The sequence below is a fragment of the Schistocerca cancellata genome, chromosome 10, assembly GCF_023864275.1.
Source record: "Schistocerca cancellata isolate TAMUIC-IGC-003103 chromosome 10, iqSchCanc2.1, whole genome shotgun sequence".
In the NCBI taxonomy this organism is placed as follows: domain Eukaryota; kingdom Metazoa; phylum Arthropoda; class Insecta; order Orthoptera; family Acrididae; genus Schistocerca; species Schistocerca cancellata.
Window position 1 is genome coordinate 189,970,435 of NC_064635.1, and position 16,605 is coordinate 189,987,039.

Genomic DNA, 16,605 nt, shown 5'->3' on the forward strand with positions numbered 1-16,605 from the left:
CGTATTTGGAAACATCGCGGTGAACGCACATTGGAAGGGCGTATTCGTCATCGCTATGCTGGCGTATCACCCGGCGTGATGGTACGGGGTGCCATTGGTTACACGTCTCTGTCACCTCTTGCTCGCACTGACGGCACTTTGAACAGTGGACGTTACATTTCAGATGTGTTACGACCCGTGGCTCTACCCTTCATTCGATCCCAGCGAAACCCTACATTTCAGCAGGAAATGCACGACCGCAAGTTGCAGGTCCTGTACGGGCCTTTCTGGATCCAGAAAATGTTCGAATGCTGCCCTGACCAGCACATTCTCCAGATCTCGCACCAAATCAAAACGTCTGATCAATGGTGGCCGAGCAACTGACTCGTCACAATACGCCAGTCACTACTCTTCATGAACTGTGGTATCGTGTTGAAGCTGGATGGGCAGCTGTACCTGTACACGACATCCAAGCTCTGTTTGACAATGCCCAAGCGTATCAAGGCCGTTATTACGGCCAGAGGTGGTTGTTATTGGTACTGATTTCTCAGGTTCTATGCACCCAAATTGCGTGAAAATGTAATCACATGTCAGTTCTAGTATAATATATTTGTCTAATGAATATCCGTTTATTATCTGCATTTCTTGTTGGTGTAGCAATTTTAATGGCCAGTAGTGTAATTCTGTTCCTTTCGTGTATGAATTGTTCGTGAACTTTTGGGCTTTGGGGAGGCCAACCGCTGACAATAGCAGGAATTACTGCGACATCTGGTCACTGAGAATTGGAGAGTCCTGATCCCTAGCTGGCATCTAACTCTTCTGACGCCAGGTCTAAGGAGCCAGAGCGACGGACGCTCGCTATTTTTACAATGGTTGGTGACAGTTTTCTCTTGAAAGCGTCTTATTTTGGATAGGAAAGTTCCTGTACAGCATCACGACAGTGGTATTGTTTGCGATGTTTCACAGAAATGGTTGCTGAGCTCCACGGAATAGTCGACAGAACGGTGCCATACTCGTGTCCAGTTATCATATTCCATTGGAGCAAATCGCCATGGAGATTCGCGTGCAAAGTGCTGGCAGAGTCTATGGTAGGCTGGTCTACCTTTGCATCAGCACATATTTGCGGACACCGTAGGGAATTGGCGAGAAGGAATGGTACTGGGACCAAGGTCGGCGGAGTACGATAATGGGAGTCTTGATTAATTTGTTGTAAGCACAGAATTGGCGAAATCTTTGTTTATTGGCGATGGTTGGCCGAGTTCTTGCACAAGCGGCGCAGTCGCTCTGGAGAAGAGGTAAAAGAGAACTGGAGAATTGGTTCCTAGCCGCCACAAGAGTCAGACGCGAACTCCGTCACCCTTGCTACAGAGTATTTTAGTTCACAGTTGTTTTCGCGCTCACGCTTCGATCGGTCTCCAAGGCGGAGCGCATCGCCATGCAGTGGAGCTGGCCACTAGGAGCAATTGTCATCAGAACGCTGTCTGGCGCCATACTGACGCAAATGTACACAACACCGGCCTGTAGGATTAGGTGGTATCATGGTGCTACATCCGATTACCCACTTGTTTATCAACAAAATACATTTAACTTGTTCTCTTTGCCCCCCCCCCCCCCCTGTCTCGTAAGACCGAGCGGGGTGGCGCAGTGGTTAGACACTGGACTCGCATTCGGGAGGACGACGGTTCAATCTCGCGTCCGGCCATCCTGATTTAGGTTTTCCGTGATTTCCCTAAATCACTCCAGGCAAATGCCGGGATGGTTCCTCTGAAAGGGCACGGCCGCCTTCCTTCCCAATCCTTCCCTAATCCGATGAGACCGATGACCACGCTGTCTGGTCTCCTTCCCCAAACCAACCAACCAACCAACCTGTCTCGTAGTAGAGAACCATACTACATTCCATGTAGCGTTGTTTCTAATAGGTTCCTGCCAACACCTCTATTAAATTAGGGTTATTTACATTTTCGTTTATGTTAATACACATGACTTCCTTGCAAAAAAATTTGTGTTCCAATGAAGGAAAATAAATGTAATTTTAAATTTTTAGGGTGGCATAGTCACACTCACCAGAATCCTTTCCCATTATCATTTTTGGAGAGGAACTTCGTTGAGCAACCCCATGTAGGATTTATATCAGGGCCATTATAAGGGTGCATTACACACCTGGTGAAGGTTCAATACAAACCAATTTGGGTGTGATTTGAATAACATCGTGGTTCTGGCCCCTAACTTGCATAGCAGTTAGGAATCCCACGATAGAAAACATGCAGCTAGTTTCTGCATTACAACAATGACTGCATTGCTCCTATTTGTTTATTTTTTATTTACACCTCAAGTTCCGTAGGACCAAATTGAGGAGCAAATCTCCAAGGCCATGGAACGTGTCAGTACGAGAAATTGCAACATAAAAGTAATAACAGATAAAAATAAAATGTTTATCAACCCGAAAAAAGTCAACAATACAACAAGAATCAGCTTAATTTTTCAAGGAACTCCTCGACAGAATATAAGGAGTGATCGATGACGAAACTCTTCAGTTTCGGTTTGAAAGCGCGTGGATACTGCTAAGAATTTTGAATTCTAGTGGTAGCTTATTCAAAATGGATGCAGCAGTATGCCGCACACCTTTCTACACAAGAGTTAAGGAAGTGCGATCCAAATGCAGGTTGGATTTCTGCCGAGTGTTAACTGAGTGAAAGCTGCTTATTCTCGGGGATAAAAAGAAATGACAGTAAGGAATAAGGACGTCTTGTCAAAATACCCAGACTCACGAACAGGGGTCGACAAGAGGTTCGTCAATTTACACCACTTACTGCCCGAATTGACCGTTAAGAGCCAAAAATCTTCTTTTGTAATGGGAAGAGTTACCCAAAATATAATAATATATGACATAAACGAATGAAAATAAGCAAAGTGGATGATGTTCCTCCCAAAAGTCTGATGGTATATCGCCAGTCTCATACGTTCTACACATCAACCTGAATAATCGTTTTGTTGTCACTTCCCCAACGATCTTAGAAATCCTAGTGGAATCTTACCGATCCCATCTGCCTAATTGGTTATAAGTCTCCCAAAGCTCTTCTAAATTGTGATTCTAACGCTGGATCCCCTATCCCTTCCATATCAACGCTGGTTTCTTCTTCTGTCACGTCATCAGGTAAGTCCTTCCCACCGTAAAATGTACTCTTTTCACCTATCTGCGGTCTCCTCTGCATTTGACAGTGGAATTTCATTTGCGTTCTTAATGTTGCAGCCTTTGCTGTTCGTTTCGCCGAAAGCTGTTTTGACTTTCCTATACGCTGAGTCAGTCCTTTCGGCAATCACTTCTTTTTCGATTTCTTCACATCATTACTAAATTGTGACCTGAGTCTATATCTGCCCCTGGATACGCCTTACAATCCAGCATCTGATTGCGGAATCCGCGCCTGACCATGATGTAATTTAACTGAAATCTTCCTGTATTTCCCGTTTTTTTTTCAAGTATACATTCTCCTCTTATGATTCTTGAATAGAGTAAACGACATTACAATCCGAAATGTATTCCAGAACTCAATTAGTCTTTCACATTTCTCGCTCCTACTTTTCTGCCTTTACATACTAATTATGTATTCAATACCCCCACATAATTACTCTATCACTTCATCTTCGCCTTCGACCTCGGCGTGTATACCTGAACTATAGTAGTCGGTGTTGATTTGCTGTCGATTCTGATGAGAACAACCCTATCACTGAACTGTTCACTGCATCTTACTCTCTGCCCTATCTTCCTCTTCATAACGTACCCTACTCCCATTACACCATTTTCTGCTGCTCTTGATATTACCCTGTACTCGTCTGACTAGCAATCCTCGTCATTCTCCATACTGTTGACAAATTGCTGGGAACAGTATCTAGCGGAAAAATCTAGGAGTAGCTATCCACCAGCGTCATTAAGTGGAATGACCACATGAAACAAATAGTAGGGAAAGCAGATGCCAGGCTGGGGTTCGTGAGAAAAATCTTAAGGAACTGAAACACACCCACTAACGAAATGGCTTACAAGGAGCTTCTTGATCGATTCTTGAGAATTGTTCATCAGTATGGGACCCTTACTAAGTAAGAATGATAGCAGAGATAGAGAAGATCCAGAGAAGAGCAGCGCATTTCGTCCTGGCATCGTTTAGTCGGAGCTCAGAGAGTCTCAACACTCCAGTGGGAGACGATGCAAGAGAAGCGTTGTGGATGACCGTAGGGTTTACTATTGAAATTTCGAGAGAGTACTTCCCGGGAAAAGTTGGACAACATATTACTTCGTGCTGCGAACATTTCTGAAAATGAACATGAAGAGAAAATTCGACAAATTACAGCTACTACAGAGGCTTAGCGATAATCATTCTTCCCACGCGCCATTCGCGAGTAAAACAGGGAAGGCGGAATCAGTTAGTGTTACCAGAAGTACCCCCTGCCACACTGTCAGGTGACTTGTAGAGTATTGATGTAGATGTGGATAAAAAGCGAAGTTTTACTGAAATGGTGCGTAAATATACATTATAACTCAAAGACATCTTAGTTTTTGGGAGTTATTCAACTTGTAAATTTGTATACAATTGATGTATCATGCAAGAAAGCCAAGAGATAGTTGAAATAACAGGACGAGTTAGGAACTCACTTGAAGTAGTGGAACTCCAGTTCCTCAGGCGTCATATTCATCAGGTCGACGTACGTCGGCCCTTGCGCCAGCAGGTCTTCTTGTATGTGTCTGAAAAGCAGAAATGTCAAGATAAAGACATCAGTTTAGGCATTCATCCATTCAGTAACATTCAGAGATTCAGTGCACCTCTTATTCGTTGTTGGAGTTGTGATATAACTGAGTGTACCATTAATTTATTATTCTGGCAACGTTGTTCACATCTACATCTACATTTATACTCCGCAAGCCACCCAACGGTGTGTGGCGGATGGCACGTACGTGCCACTGTCATTACCTCTCTTTCCTGTTCCAGTCGCGTATGGTTCGCGGGAAGAACAACTGCCGGAAAGCCCCCGTCCGCGCTCGAATCTCTCTAATTTTACATTCGTGATCTCCTCGGGAGGTATAAGTAGGGGGAAGCAATATATTCGATACCTTATCCAGAAACGCACCCTCTCGAAATCTGGACAGCAAGCTACACCGCGATGCAGAGTGCCTCTCTTGCAGAGTCTGCCACTTGAGTTTGCTAAACATCTCCATAACGCTATCACGCTTACCAAATAACCCTGTGACGAAACGCGAGCTCTTCTTTGGATCTTCTCTATCTCCTCCGTCAACCCGATCTGGTGCGGATCCCACACTAATGAGCAATACTTAAGTATAGGTCGAACAAGTGTTTTGTAAGCCACCTCCTTTGTTGATGGACTACATTTTCTAATGACTCTCCCAATGAATCTCAATCTGGCACCCGCCTTACCAACAATTAATTTAATATGATCATTCCACTTCAAATCGTTCCGTACGCATACTCCCAGATATTTTACAGAAGTAACTGCTACCAGTGTTTGTTCCGCTATCATATAATCATACAATAAAGGATCCTTCTTTCTATGTATTCTCAATACATTACATTTGTCTATGTTAAGGGTCAATTGCCACTTTTTTAAGCTTGTCTTTATCTAACGGACTAGGAGCACTGTTGGACGAAATAAGTTGGACAAATTAATGACACACCAGGGACGTGTTTAGGACTTTTAAGCTGAACCTGTGTAGCGAGCCCCACCAAGTGATATTTTATTATAGCTAACCTGTGAAAATAGTACTCTCTAAAAAAATAAGAAAAGACGACGCACCACGAAGGAAATCGGTAGAGGTGATTTACATGCAGAGAGAGACAAATAATCAAAATTACAGAAATGTTGGATGATTATTCAAGAGAAAGTGCTTCATAAGCTGAGCAAGTCAATAATATGTTGGTCCACTTCTCGCCCTAATGCAAGAGTTTATTCGACTTGGCAATGACTGGTAGAGTTGTTGTGGCAATGACTGATAGAATTGTTGTGGCAATGATTGATAGAGTTGAAACTTCCTGATAGATTAAAACTGTGTGCCGGACTGAGATTCGAACTCGGGACCTTTGCCTTTCGCAGGCAAGTGCTCTACCAACTGAGCTACCCAAGCACGACGCATGCCCCGTCCTCACAGCTTTACTTCTGCCAGTACCTCGTCTCCTACCTTCCAAACTTTACAGAAGCTCTCCTGCGAACCTTGCAGAACTAGCACTCCTGAAAGAAAGGATATTGCGGAGACATGGCTTGGCCACAGCCTGGAAGATGTTTCCAGTATGAGATTTTCACTCTGCAGCGGAGTGTGCGCTGATATGAAACTTCCTGGCAGATTAAAACGGTGTGCCGGACCGAGACTCGAACTCGGGGCCTTTGCCTTTCGCGGGCAAGTGCTCTACCAACTGAGCTACCCAAGCACGACTCACGCCCCGTCCTCACAGCTTTACTTCTGCTAGTACCTCGTCTCCTACCTTCCACACAGCCACAGCCTGGGGGATGTTTCCAGGATGAGATTTTCACTCTGCAGTGGAGTGTGCGCTGATATGAAAGGTTGGAAGGTAGGAGACGAGGTACTGGCAGAAGTAAAACAAATTGCACTTTTGGTGGCAAATAATTTCTTAGTGTGAGTGTTTGTACCCTTTCCATCCCTCTTATGGGGTGCATAGTTAATGTGTTTGTGTGAGCTGTTAAAATTTTTAGTTTAAAGTAATCTGGTGTGTTGCAGATTTGCACCAGTGTAGTTTTTCAGAGGTCGTTGTGAGCGGTCGTGACTGCGGCCGTGTTGAAAGAGAGCGGCAAGGTTCTCAGCCCGAAGGTTTCGAATGAGAAAATAAATGTTATCCTGACTCGGAATAATTGTAACTTGATATTTAGATGGCAAAGGGAGCGGCAAGGTTCTCAGTCCGAAGGCTTCCACTGAAAAAAAAAAAAAAAAAAAAAGTTATCCTGCCTCGGAATAATTGTAACTTGATATTTAGATGGTACTTTCTGATTGTGTAATTTTAAATCTGTTTTTGAAAAGGCTTTTAGGAATAAAATTCGCATTTGTTAAAGGTAATTTTATTTTACATCAGTTACTTCCTGGCAACTACTTCCACACTCACCTAGTGTGATTAAATGTGTTAATGTTCTTGGTGAATCGTTAGCAAATAAAGTAAACTCTTTAAGAAAAGATTTTGAAAGTTAAAATTACGGTTCAGTTACTGTCCAGCTGACTAAACGGAATGATATGCGCAAAAGGAAGGCAGGAGGCGATTGATAGAGAGAAGGGGGAGGGAGGGTAGTGACAGAGGCAAGGGGAAAGGGAGAGAGACAGAGAGCGTGGGAGAGTAGAAGGTAAACAGTACACAGAAGGAATGAAGGAGATGGAGGGAGAGAGGGATGAGAAGGGGATGGAAAGAAGGAAAGCAGGAGGTGCTCAAAGAGAGTGGAAGGAGAAGATAGACAGAGAGAGGGAGGAGGAGGAGATGAAGTGTGGAAGAGCAGAAGTGAATGAGGTGGACGGAATAACAGGGGGGGGGGGGGAGGGGGAGACTGTGGGTAATATTGTGTCGAAAGCCGATGTGGATGAAGCTGGGGAGAAAAGGCTATTGGTATATAATGATTAAGTTATTAAACATGATTCGTCAACTTAGCCATGAACAAGATTTTTGAAACTTTCTGGCTGATTACAGATGTGTGCCAGATCAGGAGTCGAACGAAGGGCCATCTGGAAAGTGGGAGATGATGTATTATTGGAAGAAAAGCTGTGAGGGCTTGGTTATCTCAGTCGGTAGAGCACTTGCCCGCAAAAATCAAAGGTGCCAGATTCACGTCCCGGTCTTGCAAAATGTTTTCATCCCACGGAGTTCAAACTCCACTGCATAGTGAAAATTCCTTCATGAACTTCATTCTTATGGGTCAGCAGTCTTCTGACTGGTTTGACACCACCTGCCCAGATTTCCTATCCTGCAGCAACCTCTTCCTTTCAGAGTAACTCGTGCACCCAAAGTTCTCAATTATTAGCTGCATGTATTCCAATCTCTGTCTCCCTCAGTAGTTTTTACTCTCTATCGATCCCTCTAGAACCATAGAAGTTATTGTCTGGTGTTTTAACAGCTGTCCTACCTTTCTGTCCCTGTTTCTTGCCAGTGTTCTTTGAAAGGAACATTTTCTTACCGATCGTGCGGAGAACCTTGTCATTCCTCACCGTATCGCTCCACCTAATTTCCAACATCCTTCTGTAGCACCACATCTAAAACATCCCGATATTTTTCTTTTTCGGTTTTCCCACTGTCAATGTTTCTCTACACACAACGCTGTGTACTACTGCCGTAGTCCAACTTTTTGAGGAGATCTGGAGAGCTGGGAAGATATCAACCGAATGGCAGTCAGCGTTAATCCATCCTCTACACAAAAAAGGCGATAAAAAGATTGTCAATAACTATAGGGGCATCTCATTACTATCTGTTCCATATAAGATTCTCTCCAAAGCGATACAGAACAGAATAGAAGCTCATCTTGACCAACTGATTGGGGAATATCAAGCTGGTTTCCGAAAGGGGCGTTCTTTTCCGGAATAGATTTTTAACCTGTAGAACATCATCAGGTACAAAAAACTGGAGGAAATAACTACGTGGTCGTGTTTGTTGATTTTCGGAAAGCATATGACTCCATCGACCGACAGGCATCAATGAATATTCTGGAAGAGTTTGGGGTGGATGATACATCAATAAACCTGATAGAACAAACTCTCAATAACACAGTGTAAAAAATAAAATTTATGGGTGAGATATCAGAACCCTTTCTTATCAGAACGGGCGTAAGACAAAGAGATGGACTATCCCGACTCGTTTTCAACTGCGTCTTGAAAAGGTCATTCGAGAGTGGAGAAAGTTGTTAGAACAAGAAAAAACGAATGAGGAGCGGTTCAGACTTGGTCCTAAGAACAAAGGGGTGTACATTGACTGCCTGTTCTTTGAGGATGACCTGGCCATTTTTGATAACAACACAGAGTCAGCAGTCAACAAGATCAATAGGCTGTCAGAAATTGCTGAAAAAGTTGGACTCCAGATCTCTAATCAAAACACTAAATTATGACGAACATCTGTGATGGACCTGAATGGATGATCACCAATCTGCGAAAAATCGGATGAGTTAAGAATTTCAGGTATCTCGGTAAAGTCATCCACGAAAATGGATTAGAAGAAGAAGCAATTAATGCTCGGATGAGGAAGTTAGACCAAGCATACCAAATGACAAAGTATAAGGGCCAACTTCCGACATTATAATACAGTTGTAAAACATGAGGACTTATATGCGTCTGAGACTTTGACCATGAATAGACAAGGACAAGATGAGTGGCTGGAAAAACGAGAGCGTAGGATATTAAGGAAAATTCTAGGTAATACACTACTGGCCATTAAAATTGCTACACCACGAAGATGACGTGCTACAGACGCGAAATTTAACCGACAGGAAGAAGATGCTGTGATACGCAAATGATTAGCTTTTCAGAGCATTCACGCAAGGTTGGCGCCGGTGGCGACACCTACAACATGCTAACATGACGAAAGTTTCCAACCGATTTCTCACACACATACTGGTGAAACGTTGTTGTGATGCCTCCTGTAAGGAGGAGAAATGAGTACCATCACGTTTCCGACATTGATAAAGGTCGGATTGTAGCCTATCGCGATTGCGCTTTATCGTATCGCGGTATCAGGAGGGTAATACGGAACGCCGTGCTGGATCCCAACGGCCTCGTATCACTAGCGGTCGAGATGAGAGGCATCTTATCCTCATGGCTGTAACGGATCGTGCAGCCACGTCTCGATCCCTGAGTCAACAGATGGGGACGTTTGCAAGACAACAACCATCTCCACGAACAGTTCTACGACGTTTGCAGCAGCATGGACTATCAGCTCGGAGACCATGGCTGCGGTTACCCTTGACGCTGCATCACAGATAGGACCGCCTGCGATGTTGTACTCAACGACGAACCTGGGTGCACGAATGGCAAAGTCATTTTTTCGGATGAATCCAGGTTCTGTTTACAGCATCATGATGGTCGCATCCGTGTTTGGTGACATTGCGGTGAACGCACATTGGAAGCGTGTATTCGTCATCGCCCGCCATGATGGTATGGGATGCCATTGATTACACGACTTGGTCACCTCTTGTTCGCATTGACAGCACTTTGAACAGTGGACGTTACATTTCAGATGTGTTACGATCCGTAGCTCTACCCTTAATTCGATCCCTGCGAAGCCCTACATTTCAGCAAAATAATGCACGACCGCATGTTGCAGGTCCTGTACGGGCCGTTCCGCATACAGAAAATGTTCGAATGCTGCCCTGGCCAGCACATTCTCCAGATCTCTCACAAACTGAAAACGTCTGGTCAATGGTGGCCGAGTAACTGGCTCGTCACCATACGCCAGTCACTACTCTTGATAAACTGTGGTATCGTGCTGAAGCTACATTGGCAGCTGTACCTGTACACGCCTCCAACCTATGTTTGACGCAATGCCCAGGCGTATCAAGGCCGTTATTACGGCCAGAGGTGGTTGTTATGGGTACTTATTTCTCGGGATCGATGCACCCAAATTACGCGAAAATGTAATCACATGTGAGTTCTAGTATAATATATTTGTCCAATGAATACTCCTTTATCATCTGCATTTCTTCTTGGTGTAGCAATTTTAATAGCCAGTAGTGTAGATGGGTTGATGGACAATGGCGAATGAGAGCAAATGAGAACTTTTACAGCAAGACAGAACCTATCACAGCATTCATTAAGAAGTGACGACTGTTATTTCACGGTCATCTCACGAGGATGGACGGTGACCGAATAACTAAAAGAATATGGAGTTTCATCCAATCTAAGAAAATAAGCCCAAGATTGTTCGAAGAATGTGAAAATGATCTTAGGCAGATTGGTATTTCAGAAAGAGAAATTCCTGACAGGAACATATTTACACTCCTGGAAATGGAAAAAAGAACACATTGACACCTGTGTGTCAGACCCACCATACTTGCTCCGGACACTGCGAGAGGGCTGTACAAGCAATGATCACACGCACGGCACAGCGGACACACCAGAAACCGCGGTGTTGGCCGTCGAATGGCGCTAGCTGCGCAGCATTTGTGCACCGCCGCCGTCAGTGTCAGCCAGTTTGCCGTGGCATACGGAGCTCCATCGCAGTCTTTAACACTGGTAGCATGCCGCGACAGCGTGGACGTGAACCGTATGTGCAGTTGACGGACTTTGAGCGAGGGCGTATAGTGGGCATGCGGGAGGCCTGGTGGACGTACCGCCGAATTGCTCAACACGTGGGGCGTGAGGTCTCCACAGTACATGGATGTTGTCGCCAGTGGTCGGCGGAAGGTGCACGTGCCCGTCGACCTGGGACCGGACCGCAGCGACGCACGGATGCACGCCAAGACCGTAGGATCCTACGCAGTGCCGTAGGGGACCGCACCGCCACTTCCCAGCAAATTAGGGACACTGTTGCTCCTGGGGTATCGGCGAGGACCATTCGCAACCGTCTCCATGAAGCTGGGCTACGGTCCCGCACACCGTTAGGCCGTCTTCCGCTCACGCCCCAACATCGTGCAGCCCGCCTCCAGTGGTGTCGCGACATGCGTGAATGGAGGGACGAATGGAGACGTGTCGTCTTCAGCGATGAGAGTCGTTTCTGCCTTGGTGCCAATGATGGTCGTATGCGTGTTTGGCGCCGTGCAGGTGAGCGCCACAATCAGGACTGCATACGACCGAGGCACACAGGGCCAACATCCGGCATCATGGTGTGGGGAGCGATCTCCTACACTGGCCGTACACCACTGGTGATCGTCGAGGGGACACTGAATAGTGCACGGTACATCCAAACCGTCATCGAACCCATCGTTCTACCATTCCTAGACCGGCAAGGGAACTTGCTGTTCCAACAGGACAATGCACGTCCGCATGTATCCCGTGCCACCCAACGTGCTCTAGAAGGTGTAAGTCAACTACCCTGGCCAGCAAGATCTCCGGATCTGTCCCCCATTGAGCATGTTTGGGACTGGATGAAGCGTCGTCTCACGCGGTCTGCACGTCCAGCACGAACGCTGGTCCAACTGAGGCGCCAGGTGGAAATGGCATGGCAAGCCGTTCCACAGGACTACATCCAGCATCTCTACGATCGTCTCCATGGGAGAATAGCAGCCTGCATTGCTGCGAAAGGTGGATATACACTGTACTAGTGCCGACATTGTGCATGCTCTGTTGCCTGTGTCTATGTGCCTGTGGTTCTGTCAGTGTGATCATGTGATGTATCTGACCCCAGGAATGTGTCAATAAAGTTTCCCCTTCCTGGGACAATGAATTCACGGTGTTCTTATTTCAATTTCCAGGAGTGTATAAGATTGATGAACAACTACCAATGTTTTAAAATGGCATCAACGTTCAAAAGACGGAGAGGACGCTTGTCCGAAGAGCATAAACATGCAGTTCTTGGTGGGCTCAGGCATCAAACCAGTCAGTAGACTGATGACCAAAAAAAAAGGGTCTACGATCTGCAGTCGTAAATCCTTTATGTAGACCGTGTGATCAAAAGTATCCGAACACCTCAAAAAACATACGTATTTCGTATTAGGTACATTGTGCTACCTACTGCCAGGCACTCCACATCAGCGACCATAGTAGTCATCAGACATCGTGAGAGAACAGAATGGGGCGATCCTCTGAACTCACGGACTTCGAACGTGGTCAGGTGATTGGGTGTCACTTGTCTCACACATCTGTACGCGAGATTCCCACACTCCTACACATCCCTAAGTCCACTGTTTCCGATGTGATAGTGAAGTGGAAACGTGAAGGGACACGTACAGCACAAACGCGTACAGGCCGACCTCGTCTGTTCACTGACAAGAGACCGCCGACAGTTGAAGAGGGTTGTAATGTGTAACAGGCAGACATCTACCCAGACCATCACACAGGAATTCCAGGCTGCATCAGGATCCACTGCAAGTACTAGGACAGTTAGGCGGGACGTGAGTAAACTTGGATTTCATGGTCGAGTGGCTGCTCATAAGCCACACATCATGGCGGTAAATGTCAAACGGCGCCTCACTTGGTGCAAGGAGCGTGAACATTGGACGATTGAGCAGTGGAAAAACGTTGTGTGGAGCGAGGAATCACGGTACACAGTGTGGCGATCCGATGTCAGGGTGTGGGTATGACGTTTACCGTGGTGTTATGGTGTGGTCGTGTTTTTCATGGAAGGGGCTTGCACCCCTTGTTGTTTTGCGTGGCACTATCACAGCACAGGCCTACATTGATGTTTTAAGCGCCTTCTTGCTTCCCACTGTTCAAGAGCAATGCGGGAGTGGTGACTGCATCTTTCAACACGATCGAGCACCTGTTCATAACGCACGGCTGTGGCGGAGTGGTTACACGACAGTAACATCCCTGTAATGGGCAGGCCTGCACAGATTCGTGACCTGAATCCTATAGAACACCTTTTGGATGTTTTGAAACGCCAACCGACATCGCCATCTCTGCTCAGTGCCGCACTCCGTGAAGAATTGGGTGTCATTCCCCAAAAACCTTCCAGCACCTGACTGAACGAATGCCTGCGAGAGTAGAAGCTAATGGTGGGCCGACACCATGTTGAATTCCAGTATTACCGATGGAGGGCGGCACAAACTTTTAAGTCATATTCAGCCAGGTGTCCGGACACTTTTGATCACATAGTGTATGTTCCCGTACAGGGGATGCATTGTAATTGAAATTCGCTTGCCCCGTGTCGGCGAATAAATAAGATATTGCCGTAACGAACACAGGTACTACAATATCGTATTTATTCACCGACGCTAGGCAAGCGACTTTTGAAGTAAAATTTCTTGCTTGTACGAGAATTTACAAAATGGATGTATGAGTGCATGTCGTAGATACATGGTTGACGAAACATGAAAATAAAAAGAAACAACTGAGTGTAATATTCAACGATAAAGGAACAACTGAGTGTAATATTCAACGATACTGTTTAAGGGACGCCATTTGGCATCCGCTCAGACCAAATGATGAAATCCCTGTTTGCGTCTGGAACAAATTTTTGGATTGTCCTCCTTCCATTAAATAGGTGACGGTTGCCTATATTGGCAACTGCGAATACATTTCATGTGTCTCACAACTACTGCAGCCACCGCAGTGCCTGTTCCTTCGAACATCTGAACAGCAGAGGCACTGCAATACCGTATCACACTGTAATGTTGTCGGAGTTGGAAAAGGACTTGGTAGATCAGTTGAACGGAATGAATACGATAGTTTCTTGAAAACACGTTGTAAGATGAATATTGTAAAAGACTCTAGAAGAGTACTCGAATGTAATCGAATTGAATCAGGCGACAGTGAGGGAATGAAATCAGGAAATGAGACGCTAAGGGTAGTAAATGCGTTTCACTATTTGGGCAGCGGAATAACTGGCGTTGGCCGACGTAGAATGCGCCTAAAATATGACGAACAAACAGATAGAAGTGGGCATCGTTAGTTCTTGCAATTACAGCTTGATCCTAAATTCAACTGGGACCAGCACACCGCGCAACTGCTGAAACGCCTAAACAAATCTTTGTTGGCAATGTGAATATTGCCAAAGATAAGGGATATAAAAATGAAAAAAGATGGAATACTTTGGTTTCATTCTCTAATGGCATATGGGATTATTTTTTGGGTAACTTGTCAAGCCAAAAATGTGTAATAAGAATTACTTATGGTATCAACTCAAGAACGTCCTGCAGACGTATGTTTAGGAAACTAGGGACATTAGCGACTGCTTCCCGATACATTTATTCTTTAATGAAATTTGTCATTAAAATATATTTCTTGTTCAAACCACTAGCTCATTTTATTGAATCAGTACAGTAAATAAGAATAATCTTAACAAAGATTGAAAGTCAATTACTTTCGTCGAAAAAGGTGTCCAACATTCAGGAACACAAGTTTTCAATAATTTACAGGTAGCCACAAAAAGTTTAACTACCAATTAAGTTCAGTTTAAGAGCAGCCTAAACCGCTTATTGGTGGCCAACTCCGTAGATGAAATTTTTAGTAGAACCGACATGTGGGTATGTGTGTGTTGTTAATACATCAGATAATGTATCAAGACAATCTGACTTGTATGCAAATTCAGTGCGGTAATGTGACCATTAAAAATATGTGTTGTAAAATGATTTTTCGATTTAGTATTTATTACTTTTTAAATGAAAATACGTTTAATTTTTTTACTCGCTCCACATCCATAACGATCGTTTCAACTGGGATCTGTGAAAGGTACATTAAAATAAATGTATAATGTATTCTTGTTTTCCTAATAGGTTCTACATTCTGAAGGGTCTCGTCACTATGAATCAATTGGAATGAAAAGTAAATCTAATGTAGTATAATCTGTGCTGCTATCGACTTTTGCCTTTTTGTAATAGTATCGACGGTTCAAGTTGAGATAAATACGTGAAGTGATGTTGTAGATACCGTGTTTCGTCAGTTCAAATGGCTCTGAGAACTATGGGACAACATCTGAGGTCATCAATCCCCTAGAACTTAGAACTACTTATACCTAACTAACCTAAGGACATCACACACATCCACGCCCGAGGCAGGATTCGAACCTGTGACCGTAGTGGTCACTCGCTTCCAGACTGAAGCGCCTAGAACCGCTCGGCCACACCGGCGTCAGTTCTAACGATTTTTGGCTTAATGTATTGCTACTGTATTTTGTATTTTTTATAGCTGTTGGTTTTTGATTTTTGTTTTGGTATCGGTATTTTAAGTTCAGCTATATAATATATCTAGTGATGTTTTTGACATCATGTTTTGTTAACTGCCATGATTTTTCGTTATGTACATATGTTGTTATCCCCCTTTAGGTTTCTCTATTGATTACCATTTCTATCTTTCTGTGTTGCTGTGAGCCTACAGATCAAATCATTGTTGTATAATCAGTTATTGTCAATTGTTGTGAATTTTGGCTGTCTGTATTGGTTTTTCGTATTGCTATCACTCTATAGCTTTTTGTATTGATATCGGACTTTTAAGTTGAGCTATATAATATATAATAATAATATTTGGTTCTGCCTTGATCGAACACATTGTTTTTTGTTTTATTACCCATACATGTTTCAGAGAAGTTTCTACACCTTCAGTGGGTTTTATTTATTATCTGTTGCGCAATACACAATGAATTTATGCATTATGATATTATCAGTTTTTGAGTTATGTCATTTACGTTACAATAAGCATCGTGAGAAATATTAACGTCAAGAATACATATTTACCTTATTATAACATATTGTTGTTCATAAATCTGTTTGGTTTTTGCAGCACAACTATAATTATGGCTTCCAGTATGTCATCTAAAATTAATAATCTTTTGTCAATGTTTTGTTACGTTATTTCTCAAATCTTAGGCCAAACATGATATTATCAACTTTTCCTTTTTACCATAGAATTACGGCCACTATATTATTTTGTTTTGTGAAAAATATTAACAATTTTACTTTTTGATTCTTTTTTGGGTTACAATCCTATTTTTCGAAAAATGTATTGCATGTATGCTGATTGTAACTAAGCGCTGTGAAAAAAATACTATAAGCTAA

The 16,605-nt window shown here is 43.9% G+C and overlaps 1 protein-coding gene across 1 annotated transcript in view; it reads right to left on the bottom strand.

Annotated features, from left to right (window-relative positions):
• LOC126106483 (multiple coagulation factor deficiency protein 2 homolog) overlaps positions 1-16,605 on the bottom strand; it is a 272,324-nt gene that overhangs the window by 65,888 nt on the left and 189,831 nt on the right. The window contains exon 3 of the mRNA XM_049912784.1: positions 4,625-4,714. Within this exon, the coding sequence (XP_049768741.1) occupies positions 4,625-4,714 (90 nt within the window). The remainder of the gene's footprint in view (positions 1-4,624; positions 4,715-16,605) is intronic.